General features: G+C 45.0%; 1 protein-coding gene across 4 annotated transcripts in view; it reads left to right on the top strand.

Moving 5' to 3' along the window:
• ITPK1 (inositol-tetrakisphosphate 1-kinase) overlaps window positions 1–15821 on the top strand; it is a 145413-nt gene that overhangs the window by 106402 nt on the left and 23190 nt on the right. For all 4 annotated transcript variants that reach the window (XM_048070357.2, XM_048070359.2, XM_066998281.1 and 1 more), the window contains one exon: window positions 13957–14055. In XM_048070357.2, the coding sequence (XP_047926314.2) occupies window positions 13957–14055 (99 nt within the window). The remainder of the gene's footprint in view (window positions 1–13956; window positions 14056–15821) is intronic.

The raw sequence follows: 15821 nt of genomic DNA, 5'->3' as shown, positions 1-15821 counted from the left end.
TGGCTGTGGGGAAGAGGGAGGGAGCTGAAGGTCCCCTGAGGGGACAAACCAGCAGTGTGTGAGAAGGCCCGGGGACAGTCCTTGAACTAAAGGACCCCCGGGATGAGAGGACCGAGACAGTGAATGCTTTCCTACCAGCATTCCTATCAGCAAGGGAAGAAAGGAGAATAATAGAGATGTGGGCATTATATGTAGAAAACACAGCAATGTTTGTGTTGTGTTTTTTTTTTTTTAAGTATTTTAATCTGTAGGAAAAGCACTTCCCGTGCACCTTCGATTCTGACTAATTGGGTTTTAGACATCACAGAGATAGCTCTTATATCAAACCTTAAACGCATAAACCTATACAAAAAAAAGTATGCCTCAGTACACTTGGTCCTTTTATCAGCGGATGGGAACTACTTGCTGAAGCCGGTACAACTCCTCCAGCTTAATGCCATACAAAGATACATAGGAAAAAGATTGTTCCCACTGCTTCAGTCCGTACCAACCAGCTACTCAAGAACAGGACGTGTAATCCAGGGTTAATATGTTATAAGCAAAAGATTCAATAAGCAGCAGCAAGCCTGTGCCGAGGAGCCCAAGATGAAACCACAGAGACATGCTTACAGTCAGATGGAACAGGGTAATATTTTCTTTCTCTTTTAAACTAGTAAGATTATTTGGGAGTTTATTGTTGCTAACATGGAGAATGTGATTCAGGAGACTATTTGTCTTGGCTAGCATCGCTAGATATAAACTGAGCAAACCAGCCACAAGCTCTCTGTCATTCCTGGGCTTTACTTAGGGCGTTTTTGCATACAGACATCTCCTCTCTTGCTGTCACGCTTCTTTGACAGGAGATGGTGGCAGGTTCATGAATTCTGGCTTCATGTAGTAACTCAGATAAGGGTATGTATTTCTTTGAGTATTCAGAATATACAGGTCAGCGTTGTGTAGTGCAAGACAGAAATACACACTTAGGGAAACAAGGAAGATTCTTTTGACTGACTGCAGCAACTGTTCACATGATGGTAATTGTTGAGCAGCTAAGGGCAGGTCATTGTACCTGACGTTATCTAGCTAAAATTTGCTTGTGTACTAGGTGTCTGCATTCCTCTGCAATCACTGAGCAGAGATACATATGACCGTGAGTGATTAATCTTAAACTATTGAACGTATAAGGTAAAGAATGGTCCAAAGGTGCCCATTTCCACTGGCTACGCTGGTACACAGACAGCTAGCATAGACAAGGTGTTGGACTCGATGATCCTTGTGGGTTCCTTCCAGCACAGGATATCCTATGATTTATGAGGTGGGTGAGATGCATGCCCCCTTCCACCATGGCCATATGTCAGCAGGCCGCAGCTGAGCTGCTTGCAGGAGGCTGCAGTCGCTGCACGCCTGGCTCCTGCTGCTGCCGCCGGTGCTGACAAGATGGTGAAGGACTCTGTCCCAGCTGGGTTATCCTTCCTTCCCATACATTTTTGTTGCCAGTCCTCCTGCACAAGTTGTTGGAGGAGATCATGTGCTAGGCCTGCTGCTTTGAAGCACCAAGGTTTTCAGGGCTAGACTCTTCCAGAGGGCGACATGTTGGATTGGGACGCAGCAATAGACTCCAGTATAAAAGGTGGGATTTTTTGTGCTATGGCCGCAGAGTATTATAGAATCATAGTGCTTTGGGTTGGAAGGGACCCTTAAAGATCATCCAGCCCAACCCCACCACCATGGGTAGGGAGATCTTTCTCTAGATCAGGTCACCCAAAGCACCATATCGATGGAGATAGTCTGACAGAGTACATGGATGCAGAGGGTGCAGACCCAGGGGATTACTGGCTGGTGAAAGAGACCGGGTTCTAGAGGAATCCCTTTGTACAGTTACTTGCATAGTTTGGGGAAAGCTTTCACGTGGGGTTTGGCTGCATGCTAAACACGTGGAGAGGGGTGGAATTTCTGGCACAGAGGTGTGCCCTTTTGTGTCCCTCCATGTGAGTTGTTTGGGAGGATTGGTTTGGCTTTGTTTTAAAATCAAAACATGTCGTCCATCTCAGTGTGCTTTAATTTCTGCTGTTTCGGACACAAGAGACGTGTTTCTCAGAGGGAATTTTCGAACCAACCCCACCACCGCTTCAGGGCCCCCTGGGCAGCTTTGCCTCCCGATTGTGGGTGCAGCAGGGTGACCAGGCAGGCACTCCTGTTGTAACAGATTGGTATGTATGGAGTCCCTTAAATCAGCTTATATCTAAACCTGTCTAGAGGTCCTGAACCTTGTTGCTCTCTAGGGAGATGGTTGTATTCATCTCCCTAGGGCTGGAAGGCAAATATATGCAAACAGCTAGCACAGCAAGCACAGGAGAAGTGGTACTAAATCTGAGCGCTAACTGTGAGGACTGGGTCTCCAGTTACTTCTGCCAACGCTTGCACTTCCCGCAGGAGGAGACCACAGAAGGGTTTCTGTATGTGACACGGTCAGAAAGCCATCTGCCAACTGCTTTCACTAAGGAGCAGGAGGCTCCTTGCTGCTCCTGGCTGCTTGATGCGCCCAGCCTCAGACCCATGGCTCAAGCACTGATGGCACCAACGCCGGTGCCCGAGCCCCAGCCTCACGGTGTGAGGGAAGGGGTCCAGCAGTAGGTGTTCCCCAAGGAGCATCATGTGGCTGTGCTATCCATATGAAGTAGAAACCATTTTCTTCTGGATATCGACAGAGGGCTGCCCTCTTAGCAGATGACACAAGCAGAAATACAGAGCTCGGACACGTGCACCGTGGAATTTGCAAGCCACTGCTTTTCCTTCTTCATGATGGCCAGAGTCCTGGCGATCGGTATTTCCTCCTTGCAGTCTGGCAGCGGAGGGGAAATAGTGTCAGCTCACTCAAACAACGCGGCTTCTGGGGTACCCAGGAAGGTCTGCTGGTCCTTGCCCCCTGATACCTTTACATATGTGTAGTACATTGTTTTTGATCATCTAGGATCCAGTGTGGGAATGCTGCAATGTCTACCCAGAGTGTTTTGCAGTTATTTAGGGGAAAAAAAAAAAAAGTACAGAGCCATCTGAAGACTTTTTAAAGGAAGAAATTAACCCAATGTAAACAGAGTGGTGTGTGTGCATTCCTCTGCTAGTTATACTAACATAATTAAGACAGAAAAACATACACCAACAAAGCTTTCCCACGTAGCTAGGCCTTTGCTTTTTCCTTTCCGGTGTTAAATAAAAATGCCCAGAGCTTGTTTGTCTAAAGTTATTTTTCTCAGTGGTTTCAAAGTGGGCCCTATCCACTCCACTTTGGAAAACCATCAAGTTGCAGCAGAGCCCGCAGAGGCAGCAGCCTTGGGATGTGTGCTCCAGTTGTGTCCACTGCAAGCACATGCAGAACAGAACCCTCTGAGGCCAGAAGCAGGTCTCCTGTTAGGAAAATTACATTTTTCCTAAGCATTTCAGAATTGTCTACAGATATTCTTTAAGGTATTAACTTCAAAATACAAAATGTCCCTTAATTAAAAAAAACACTGTTCATTTGGTTGTTCCTTCCACACCACAAAGTGCAAGCTCTGAGCTATGAGAACTGTAGGTGGTAAATGTCCCCCATATATTAGAGGTTTGCTAATCTGAGGAAAGGCAGTGTAGGGCAGGATGTTACTTTTTTTGTTAGATGTAAGCTTAGGGCTCATGGTCATTTACATATGTTGTTGAGTTGATTCTTAAGTCTCTGCTTGGGTTTATCTATCCTTGTTTAAAGATATGTTTGTTTCAGACTAAACAGCTATTTCCGCTGTTACTGAAATACCATGTTCTTGTGTTTCATTCGTGATGCAGCGAGACATCCATTGCTAGTGCATAGTTTTGTTCTGGGAAGCTGCTTTACATACTGAAACACAAATAAAAACAGCCATCACCAAGTCTCTGGAAAGTCCTTTTGACTTCACAGCACCAAGGTGGCCCCGTGTTGTGTTAGGCTCAAGCTGGACCCTCGAAATGTCAGGCTGGAGATGCTCAGCTCAGTTGCTGTCAGCCCTGCTCAGGGGCACAGTGGCAGCGATACGCCTCTCCTATTCGTGCTCTCCCAAGATCTTGCTGTGCTTTATAGGTCTGCGTGTAAGCTCTTGCACCTCACGGCATGCTCACACACACGTGAGTTGGTGAGGCAGTGATGGGTGAGTGGTTATTCATATTTCCCCCATCGCCAGCAGTGAGGTCTGCACTAGAAGCCAGGAGCCCTGTTCCTGCCCGGAGTGAGCTGGAGCAGAGCTGCTGCAGAAGTGGTGCTCGGCTCGGCTCTGCTCTGCTCCAGAGGCTTAATCTGGCCGTGGGCTGGTGCTGTCAGAGCCCGCTCCTGCACGGCCAGCCCTGAGAAGCCTCTCTGCCTCGGGGAAGCTGTATCACAGTCCTTGGGGGCTGCTGCTTTGCCTCTGACCCAGCATGTACAGCTTGGAAGTGGTATTTGCTGAAAGCATGGGACATGCGTTGTGTAGTCTCTCGCAGGATTTAGCTTCCAAAAGCTCATTAAACTGATCTGGTTAAGGGCCATCAGCCCTGTTAGATTAGAGCTATAAAGAGCTTCCGTTGACTCTCTGCTCTTCTGGGTACTCTAATGTCTGCAAATGAACTCTGTCATGGACAAGAAAAAGCTGCCTATGTTGTGTCTGGCATCATCCCCTCATCCCCCCTGGCATATACTCGCTGGTGGTTTTATTTTTTGGTAGACAATATACTTTGTATAAGACATGGAGAGGGATTCTTCAGCCAACAGGAAGTAACTCAATTAAATCAATAGAGTTGCATGCAAATAAAAACAGTAGGGATTTCGGTGTCGGGCCTTCAAGGCTCACCTTATATTCCTCAGTGTGATTAGCATCCTACTGCATGGAGCAAACTGCTGCTCTGCTGTGAGCTGAATTTCTCATGTGCATCAGTTGGCTATGAGGATCCTTCATCCTACAGTATCTGTTCAAGCACATGAGAGCCCTGGTGCTAACACCTTTCCTTCAAGTTCCAACACATAGTATGTAACAGCATTTTTGCACCAAATCTGGTGCTCCCTGGCCCTGTTCGAGCTGTGTGTGTTTGTACAGGGAAGTGCAGGCCACCACCTCTTGCTCTCACCCACCATCTAGGCCAGAGGGATGCAAACCAGCATCCCACCACCTCCTGTCCTGGAGGTGTGTAGTTTGCAGGTGGGCGTTCAGCTTGGAAATTGTTTTGTAACTGTCTTAAGTAGTTTCTTAGCTCAGGATTTGGGCAGAGGAAGCATGAAATTAGCTGCACTGGACTGTTAGATAACTGTTGTGTTTCAAAGGAGGGTGTTGTTGTTCATTTATCATTCTGTGTACTAAAGCAGTCTGGGTTGGTGAGAGTGCTAAGCTTGGAGACTTTTGTTGCTTCAAAATGGCAGTTGTAACTATCGTTACTACACCCAGGTATGTAGGTAAGTATGTGAAACACAGCAGGTAGAAGTTACTGTTTGGAGACCATGGAGTTGCCTTTAGTTGAGGTTCAGGTATTCCACATTAACATAAAGCATACTTGCAGAGCAGATTTTGCATTCTCTCTTTTCTGGAAGTCTCTTTGGGGTCTCACGGATATTAATACTTGCAAAGCCAGGGTTCTGAGTGGAACATTACTGGGGTAAAATGCAGATAAAGTCTTCCTTGTGCCTGCCAAATAATCCCTTTCATTTTTTAACTTGATGAGGAAAATGGCTTTCATTCTTCCTGTAACGCTGGAAACATTCCAGTCTGTAAAATGATTCCCTGAGTTTTGGTACAGCTTCATTGCTCTAAAGAATAAATCTTACAGTTTCAACACAAGCGGTTCTAGCAGTTTTTTCCACCCTTTGTCATGATTTATTGGAGAGTTTTGCCTGAGATAGTTCTTTACACAGAGCCTAAGAAGCGCCAGAAGTTTTTTATTCTTCTGCTGGCAAGCTGGTCCATTTCCCCCACTTCTGTTGCCAGGTATGTCAGAGTGCCTCCCTAAGAGCCTCTGCTTGTGGTGCTACTATGAAACCTGAAAAACAGCGGAGGGGGATGAGGTCTGTGGATAGTCCGCTCTCAGGTGATCCTCTTACACTGCAGGAAACAGAACAGGCTTTAAGCTGGGGGCACAGTAAGTATAAGCATAGCCAAAATGATGCATTCTCAAGCACCTGAAGTCAAGTACTTTAAAAATACGGGGAGAGGGCAGGGAAGGGTGGAAGGGTTGTTCTTGTCTGTTTAAACTAAACTGCAAAGCTTCCTGTTCCTTGTGTTTGCAAGGTGGTGGCAACCGCTCTTACTCACTGAAAAATTAGGCAATTTGATGATCAACACACATCTCCCAGTCTCTCTTCTGATCTGTCTCCTGAATGAGATAATCTTTCACCTCTTAACTTGTTGCATTTCCGTGAGCTCATGTTATCAGCCGTGTCAATGAGCGTGTTTCACCAGAGGCCTGTTTTAACTTAAGGCATGTCTGTAGTTGCACTGGTCTGCTTCCAGATACCCGTGAGGCTCAAACACAGTGAGTAAGCTGCACGCTTGTTTGCAAAGCCTGCTGCTTTCCACCTAACTGCCCAAGAAAGGTGAATTCCTTTCTTGGGAATCAGACAGGAGCACCCTGTTTCTGAGGAAAGTGGGCATAAGATGAAAATCTGGACCTAGAAGGTAGGGGAGGACACTGGGCAGACCATAGCTTTGTGAAATGGTTATTGCTGAAGAAGAGTTCAGTAAGGGAAGCTGGGGGCAAAAACCTCCATTAGTCTGGCTTTACTTTGGCTTTCTTTACTTCTTCTTCAACTTCTATCATTGCTTCCCAACATAAGCTGAATTTATTGTGTTCAAACGCCATCATTAGCACTCCTAAACTGCATGTAAATGGCAGGTTCCTGGGATTTTTTTGAATAGTTTCCTATTTATACTCAGTTATGAGATTTCCTGACTCACTGGCCAGATGCTCCAAAATCACCAGTTTATTAGACATCAAGACTGTTGCTTCTGCAGATGATCGTTTAGCATAGATATGCAGTACAAAATTCCTTGTATTTAAAGGTATGGCAAGATTAGCATCATGCCCACAAAGCTAAGTCTGCTCTGCCCTCTTGTGTCTTTGTAATATGCTTCTAAATGCACCCCAAATACAGCTGCTTTGTCATAAGAATTGGAATTTTCCCCCTACAGACTTAAAAATAAGATGCAAACCCGTGGATATTCAGATCTGGTTTGATCCTCCAGTGATATGTAAGAGTCAACATATGTTTGAGCTAGATCTGTTCTGCCAGTATTCTACAGACACCGAAATTTCTGAAGTAAAAACAACTTGAGAGTATTTTAATACAGCTCAGAAATACAAGAATAAGCTTAATAGAACATTATAAAGCTGCGGTTTTAGTGAAGCTTTGATTGAAAAATGAAATACCAGAGAAAGCGGCAGGGAAAGGATTCTTGCAAATGATAAAGACTAGGCTGCTGTCTCTCCAAGTCATGGGTTGGCTTAGCTTGGCTAACTCCTTGACATACTGTCATGACCATAGCAGAAGTAACAAGTCCAAAGCTATGAAAAGTTTACAGAGATTAAAGTGATTCTGAAGGGCAAAAAGAATATCATGTAGTGATTTAAATTAAGATACCTCCAAAATAAAGTTCAGCTGCATGCTAAAAAAAGAACCTGCCAGCTTGTCTGGGTGTTTGGTTGATGTTTTTTGTTGTTGTTGTTGAAAATGAATTTAGGAGGCAGGGGTGAGCTGGAAGTTCAGATTTCCTCCCCTTATTGTATTAGGAGAAAAAGATGTTGTACCGGCCATGCATCCTCTCTATCCCCATAGGAGCAGAGTGCACTAGTGCAAACTGGTGGCAGCTACAGTGAAGCACAGTTTACTGAAAATCTCCATTTATTTTTAAAGAGGCTTAAGCGTCTTCAAATCACCGAACCAACTATTCTATTAAAGAGTGGCTTTTCCCACTAAAGTAGGAAGTTTAGAGTTTGATAAGGTCTGCTATAAATCTTTCAGTTAGCTTAAGGCTTAACATTTGCTCTGTGAGTGTTTGATAGTGACTGACCTGAGCCAGTCCTGATTTTGACAGGTTGGTTTTCTACTTATCTTAATGGGTGTTTACAGCAGAGACCAGCGCTATTCAGGAGGAGCTTTGTCACTTCTCCGCGTAGAGCATTGTGTGAAGAGCCCGTGCATCCTGTTTCTTCGGAAATAATCCTGGTAGCCTTTCCAGCCACAGAGAGCAACTCAGGCAGAGCTGTGCTCTATTGTGCTTCCACAGAATTAGGGGATCACACCGCCAGGTGCTTTGGGCCAAGTCTGTCGCATTGCCAGGGGATTCCAGGCCTCCTCTTGTGCTCTTTTAACAAACTGTTTCCTCCCTCCTGTTACAGAAATTCACTGCAGGAACTCCTTTTACCCTTCTCTTTTCCTCATTGATGTACCCCTCCTTTGGTGCTCCTCGTGTCTTCTGGGGCTAAACAAAGATGCTGCTGCTAAAGAGGCAGTACGGAGCCTGTCCAGGAGATAAAATAATCCTGAGTAAACGCCTTTTGTTTTTCCAGTAACTTTCTCAGGATTTTGGTTGCTGATGTTCAGACCAAAGCTTCAAACAGGTAGTTTGTTTAGGTGGTGTAATGACCTCAGTAGCGTCAAAAAGTCTTTTCCCTGAAACTCTCCTTAATCTAGCTTTGTAGAGCACCCCCTCACCAAGGATAGGTGAAGCCTTCTCCCCACTTTGCAAATGGAAACTCTGAGATAGGACATGCGTGGTGGTCAGGGTCTCATGGCAAAGGGCTGATGGCAAGGGGCTGAGAATAAATACCTGTTCCTCAGTGTGTCTGCTCTGCTTCCTAATCCCTAGGTTAGAGACAGTGAAGGATGGTGAATTACTATGTAGGGACACATGTTGAGACTATAAATCTGAAGTTTAATAGGCAATGGCATCCTCGTGGTTTTGTTCCTAGCCACAGGTTTTGTGCTTTCCTCACAGAAAATCTGTGACCATGAACTGTGTTTTTTTTAAATCCTTTTCTGAAGAAGTGCAGTTTTTTGATTTATGAATGCAGAGCATTGGAGCTGCAATTTGTTATTTGCTGTTTTATCTCTCCAAAGTTGTAAAGACCACAGAAATCTGAATAGGAAAATATGTTTCTGTTCATTTGTTCTTAGGGTTTATTTTTTTCCACAGCGATCCACAGCTGTCCTCTGCACTTCCCAACTTTTTATAGTGCAAGGACTACCTACCCTTATTGAAAACCATCCAGAGACTTGTACAGCGCTGTCACAGTGGTTTCTGTTTATTATCACTTAAGATTTGCTTAAACTAGGAACAGACATGTATTACTGTTAGTTTTCCTTTATCTGTTTTGCCTACCTGCTGCATGGGAGTGTGTGTTCAGTGCTGGGTTTCTTGCGCCTTCTTCCTTTGAGGGTTTGGGTATTTTGTAATCGTTTTGCAGTCTGTCTGCAGGCCACCAACGATGCACAGGGCCTGGGTAGGGGACCACTGCTCAACATCTCTTGTTTGGGCAAGTCTCAGGCAATGTCAGCCAATTCTCACTGCCAGAAAACTTACTTTTTCCCCAACCAGTTCTCAGTCTGCATCTTCCACATCTTCGCATCCCATTGCCCCTGTCACTATCGTTAAACCTCATCTATAATAATCCCCTCCATGGCACCAACACCTAGCTATGAATACTCTTTCACCTCTCTCCTGTTGTTTAGCAGTGCTAATCGTGCCATACACTAGCCTTCATCAGTCGGGTGTTCCTCCTTCATCCTCAAGTTGCCCCGTTGGAGTGGAGCACTGCTCTGACAAAGCTCAGGCCAGAGTAGGCCCGGCTGGGAAGAACAGAAGAACAGAAACGATGGTTAAAAAAGATCAGCATAGAGAAGAAATGGGGATGGGGATGAGAGGAAATGCAGAAAGTAAAATATCAAGGAGAGAGGGAGCACCCTGTGAGATCAGATACTCTTGAAGAAAAGGGAGAAGAAATTAAAGAAAATACAGAAAGCAGACACTGCAAAGTATGTGCCAAGACATACAATAAAGATAAGGACAAAGATGGCGGTGGGGACACAGTGACAACATTTTGACCTTGCATTTAATGATGATGTGTTGTTTCTAACAACAAGAATGCTACAGATACGTTTGGTAGTTGTCTGAAGTGGGAGCCGAACCCTCTCCCTGTCTGAGTAGCCTTTCCTCATTGCCAGCTCTGGATTTGACGTGGCCCACCTGCAGTTCTGTCGCAGTTTCCAAGGGCAGGCCTCTGACAGACTACCAGGCAGTTGGAAAAATAAAGAAATACCACTCTGTAAATGTGCCCTATAAAAATATATAGCCTCTTTTATCACAGCGTTCCTCTGACATACGAAGAGATTTTTCTTCCTGATGTCTTCAGTTCCAAAGACTGCATGAAGATGGGGCCAGTAACGACGGTTGTCTGCTAATCGCGCGCCTCAGTGTGCGCGCCCGCTGTGAGGGAGGAAGGGCCTGAGTTTTACTGTCAGATCCAAACTGGAGAGCATAGAAATTGCATTTGTAATAATCTCTCGAGAACTAAGGGCACTTGTACATCTCCACAGACAGAAGGCGAGCTAGTCTTTTCCAAGCGTGCTGTTTTACGTGTCTCTTCTAGTCAGGCACATCCCAAAGCGCAGCTGCGAGCTGAGGGAGTCGTGGTGGTGGAGGCTCTGGGCTGGGTCAGCTCGGTGGCCTGACCCACCGAAACGGGCCCTTCTGTGAGTGTAAGGCAGCTGTGTGGAAGGGTGCCACGTCTAGTGGCACGCAATAGTTCTCAGAGGGCTTTTAGAGAAGGGTTAAGTCCTCACTAGGTCTCTGTCATGCAAATAGGAGTAGTGCTTGTCTTCAGGCTGGAGGGTTAGTGTCAACACGAAGAGTCAGTGGTGGGGCCAGGCTCTTGTTCTCACCTCTGGACTGTTATGGTCATTTGTTTGTATATTTAGTGTTGTCCTTTTGGTACTGGTTCCCCGTGGTGACCGGTCACTACAGGTTTGTGAAGGGGCAGTGACAGCAGCCAAGTGTCCGGCACCCAACTGGCACTCGGTAGGATCCTGCTGTAGCTGCTGACGCCGGGGGGAGGCGAAGGGAAGGTTAAAGGTGCCTGTTTGCACTTGGTGGATTGTACGGGCTGATTTCATGCTGGTGAACCACTACAGAGATTGAGCCTCAGCCATGGAATTAGGTCTGTCCTGGACCTCAGGGCAGAGAAGGTGTGCTGAGACTGCAGTCACTCTGCTAGCGGGAGCCTGGTGATGAGAGAGCTTCAGAGTGTGTTTGCCACCTGGAGAAGGAAGAAGGGATCACTACTGACAGCTGGAGGGCTTTTTTTAAACTGACAGCTACCTTCAGAATTGCAGTGTGTGCAATTAAACTCAGAGCAGCACTTCCTAGCTGTAGGCTGTACTGAAACCTTGGATTGAGTGAGGGTTTGTTTGTCCTCGGGTCTGGCCGTGAATTAAGAGTCTGGTTTAGAGGCTTTAGTGGGCTAGAATTGCCTTCTTGGTGGAGAAAATGCCATTGCTGTGCAAAGTCAACAGGAGCACTTTGAGATGCTAAGAGTCTTCTCTGCTTGCTTTTGTTGATCCAGGTGGTCTTTTCTAAGTACAAAGTCAAAGAGATTACTGTTTGCTCCTTCCTTCATCTCCCCATGCAAGTGTCCTGTAATTGGCAGGAACACCGAAACCTCCCTGTCTCCGACTGCTGTTTGCTTGGGAAGTGAGGTGGAACCGTACATCCCTCTGCATTTGCACTCTGAAGGCAAAGTTATTTGTGAGCCCTAAGCATATGGGTAGGAGAGCTGCCAAGGCAAAGTTGTTCCCAAGTATCTGTAAACTAAATCTGATTCCTTAAATTCATCCAGCTAAGGAACTTTAGCTCTGGCAAAGGCTTGTAAATATTCCAGTACCTGTCACTTTTGGGTGCTGCTTTCTGTTTTCATACCAGTGAAGTGAAAACTTTGAAGTCTGGGATGTTTTGTTTAGCTTTTTAGAGGTTGACCTCAAAGTATCAATCCTTCTGCTCTGTTTAGGATGTATGAAAATAGACTTTTCTTTTTGCAGAAAACTTCTGGCAGCAACAGTGTTGCTAGTGTCCTGAGTTCTTGTATGTTCTCAGAACACTGAAGCAGGTATTGAGATATGTATACCAAAATACAGAGTTTTTTCTGTTAGTGTTGGAATTTCCCCTTCTGTATGAGAGAAAATGCATAAGCATATTCTTAAAATGAAGTAACAAGCATTTAAACGATGCTTATAAAGTAGTTTCTGGATGTGCAGCACTCTGAGAGTATATGGTTAGTTTTGCTGGGGTTTTAGTTTACATGTGCTTTTCACTTTCTGTACCATCTGCACAGCATAGCCTCCACCTGTTTGGATTCTCCGTGCTCACTGGGGTAGATATGGATGGTACTAAGTCCTGTTTTGCTTATTTTCGAGACAAGTTGCTGGTTGATGCAAATCTGTGGCTTGAGTTTGCTAGGCAAATGATGTTCCCATCATTTTTACTTGTCTCCAGTTGCTTCTTGGAGCAAGGTGTCACGCTGCGTCCCTTGAAATAAGACTTACAAGTGAGTTTTGGCAGACCCATTCTGAATTGTGGTTCTGTACTGCGCAGCTAACTTGAGTTATAACTAATTTGTGACTCCATAGTTAAAACTTTTTTTAAAGGGTAAAACCCTTTACCGAAAGGGTTATTAAGCATTGGAACAGGCTGCCCAGGGAGGTGGTGGAGTCACCATCCCTGGAGGTCTTTAAAAGACGTTTAGATGTAGAGCTTAGGGATATGGTTTAGTAGAGTACTTAGTGTTAGGTCGGAGGTTGGACTCGATGATCTTGAGGTCTCTTCCAACCTAGAGAAATCTGTGAATCTGTGAAACTCTGTGGACACAATATTTTTAAGACTGTGCTCACTGACAAGTTAATTTCAATGGTTGCTCCTGCTTGGGTGATGTCCTTGGTTTGAATATGTCAATGTGTGCAAAGCTTTTGTCTTTGGGCTCACTAACCTGTCCCAGAGCTGTGGCTGAAGCCAAAGTTCTCTTTGCACTTGAAATCACAATCCAACTCTCTTGAGAGGTGGAGATTTATGACTGAGCACTTTGAGTCCTACAGTGCTTTCCACACATTCCTGCTGCATGCGTAGAGGAATCAAAGTTCTCCCACAGCAAACAGGACGTGAGTCCTAGAGCATTTCAACCTACTGAATCACTAATAGGGCCGAGTTTTGACTGCAGCCATCCCACAACCTCAATTGAACAAGCAAGACATCAGCAGAAACACCCTGGACCAGAACTGCTCTATTCAATTTTACCATGGTTCCTTTGTTGTTTTTTTTTTTTTTTCTTTTTTTTTTTTCCCTCTCTAATCAAAGGCCAATGAACAGTTTTGCCAAGGTGTCTCAGTGGAAAGAGGTGCTCTGACTCTGGCCTTGCCAGACCAGATGGTTACTGCTTTCATGACAGGGATGTCTCAATGGACAGTGGGATGTACTGCATGTCTGGCACCTTGGCTGAAAGAAACCCACACTGGAATCTGCCACCTGAGTGGCCCTACAGTAACGATTGCTTTGGGAGGCTCCCTGTTCCAACCACACTTGCTGACCATACAGGTTTTTGTAAAATGCCTTTGAAAATGTGACTTGAAGGTATAATATTAAGAACTAAGATCCCAGCTGCTTTTTACTTTCTTGGTTACATCTTGTGCAGCTACATATTCCTAAGTGGGTGATGGTTTTTGCCTGCCTGCCTGTGAAGATGTGGACTTTGTATTTCCATTTTAGTGTGTCTGAAAATTGACATTTCATCTTCTGAAATGTTTTCAGAATTGCGAAGTCATGTCTGGCTGATAATCTTTCTGATGCTTTAATATTGACTGTTAAAGTACAGCCAAGACTCTCAAGAAGCAGTTAGTCTGGAGATAGCTTGTAATGATGCAGCTGAGAAGGTAAACTCCTGATCTTCATGTGGACTCTTTTTGTCTTGTAGATGAGAGGATCTGTTCACCACCCTTCATGGAGCTGACAAGTGCCTGTGGAGAAGATACCTTGCAGCTTATAGAGAAGAATGGACTGGCATTCCCTTTCAGTATGTAAATGGGTTTTTCATTGGTGCTTCTGGTAGGCTCTTACTATTGCACATGCTCCCTCAGGAACGTTGTGGCCAACATTGCAGGAGTGTGTGGTTCATTGCCAAAGTGTACAGGTTAAAACCTTCCTGAAGCAAGTGGCTGTGAAGCAGTCTGCTTGGAATGTGGAACAAAATCCCTCCCTATCAGCTTTTACTTAGCTTTTTATTGATGTTCGTTACTTTAAACACCTCTCTACAGTAAACATGTGTTCCTGGGATTTGCTAATAGTTCTAACAAAGTTAGCCTCTTGCCCTGAACTTGTGCAAGAAGTTTCTCCTGCCAGATGTGTTCATTGTTTTTCTTGAGACAATCATTCCCTTGCTGTCTGCCCCTTTTTTCACCACTCCTTCCTTTCCCTGGTCCAGGCTGAAAATATGATATTTGAGGGTAGAAGAAAGAGTGTAAAACATAGCTATCAGGCACCAAAGGCCCACAGTCTCAAACAGCTGCTGTGAACTGTTTGTGCTTTTTAGCAGGTTTTGTTGTAGAACTTGTGCTTAAATTCATTCCTTTATTTGATTCTTTGCAGTATAAAGTGAGCTGAATTGGTTAGTCGGTGTTTGTTCCCTTGGTGTTTGCCTCATTTGTAAGGTTCAGAGGTAAAGTTGTGTGGAAAAAGCATGTTTTGCCCTTGCTGCCATTGCTCTCCAAAAAGAGACAGACAGATCTCTTGAAGCTAGATTGCAAAGCAGTATTTTAGAGCTCCCTGAATGGCTTTGACACCCCCTCCTCACCCCACATGCACTGTATTCTCAGTGTTGTATCAAACAGCATAGCCTACATATTCAGAAGGCCTGAATCAATCCCTCTAAATCATGATAAAATTATAAAATAACAAGAGTGATGTGGGAGTGCTTTTTCCTGCTTCTTTTTGGTTTTCTTTCTTTTTTTTTCCCCCTAAACTCTCCTGCTTTCCAGAGCATGTGTCTGTGAGACATCATGCACCACTTTCCAAAATTTCCAGTTATGACTTATTTTGGACTCTAGTGCAGGTCATCTGCCTTTCATAGCTGCCTGTCGTCTTGCCTGGCAGCTTTATTCTTCCAGCAATCCCCAAAGAAGTCTTGTCTTATCCACCCCTTTACCACATGCAAGTTTTATCTCCTCTGTTTAACATATAAATACCATCAGCTCTACTCATCCTGCGGCTCCTGGGATCTTCAGCCATTTCCTGGTTTCATAATAGCAGGACCATGTATTTTCTTCCCCCCTTACCAGTTTTAGTAAGGAGATGAGAACCAGAATATGCAGAGCAGATAAGGAATACGGAGGAGAAAGCAGAACTGCAGGACTCTTTCTACTTCTTTTTCCCCCTCTGTGGTTGCCTGTGAAAAATATGTTGTATCTTAGTTTGGTTCGGACCATTTGGTTTCCTATCCTTCCCCAGGAACTTGGAAGCAGGAAAAGCAGTTGGTTTCCACTGTATCCCAGCTCCCTTGTTCCCAGGACAGTGTTTTTTGTGCTACATGTAAATAGCTCCAGCCTCAGGCAGAATCCCAGACTTGTGAGGAAGCCCTCTGAGTGGGCAGGATGGCAGTACCAGCAGTGGTACTAACTCCTGAGCTGATGCTTTGCAAATCTGTCCAGTCCTACAAATGACCTCTGTTTGCACGTCGGTTGCAGAAGGAGTAGAGAGAGGAGGGCTTGGAGCAAGCCAAGCTTTGCAGTGGCTGAGGATGCTGTTGAGGCAGAGACTGTCAGTGTTTTCTGGTACAGTCAGTGC

Source organism: Anser cygnoides, chromosome 5, assembly GCF_040182565.1.
Source record: "Anser cygnoides isolate HZ-2024a breed goose chromosome 5, Taihu_goose_T2T_genome, whole genome shotgun sequence".
Classification (NCBI taxonomy): domain Eukaryota; kingdom Metazoa; phylum Chordata; class Aves; order Anseriformes; family Anatidae; genus Anser; species Anser cygnoides.
The sequence above is the reverse complement of the archived record's forward strand: the minus strand, read 5'-3'. Positions and strand labels throughout refer to the sequence as shown.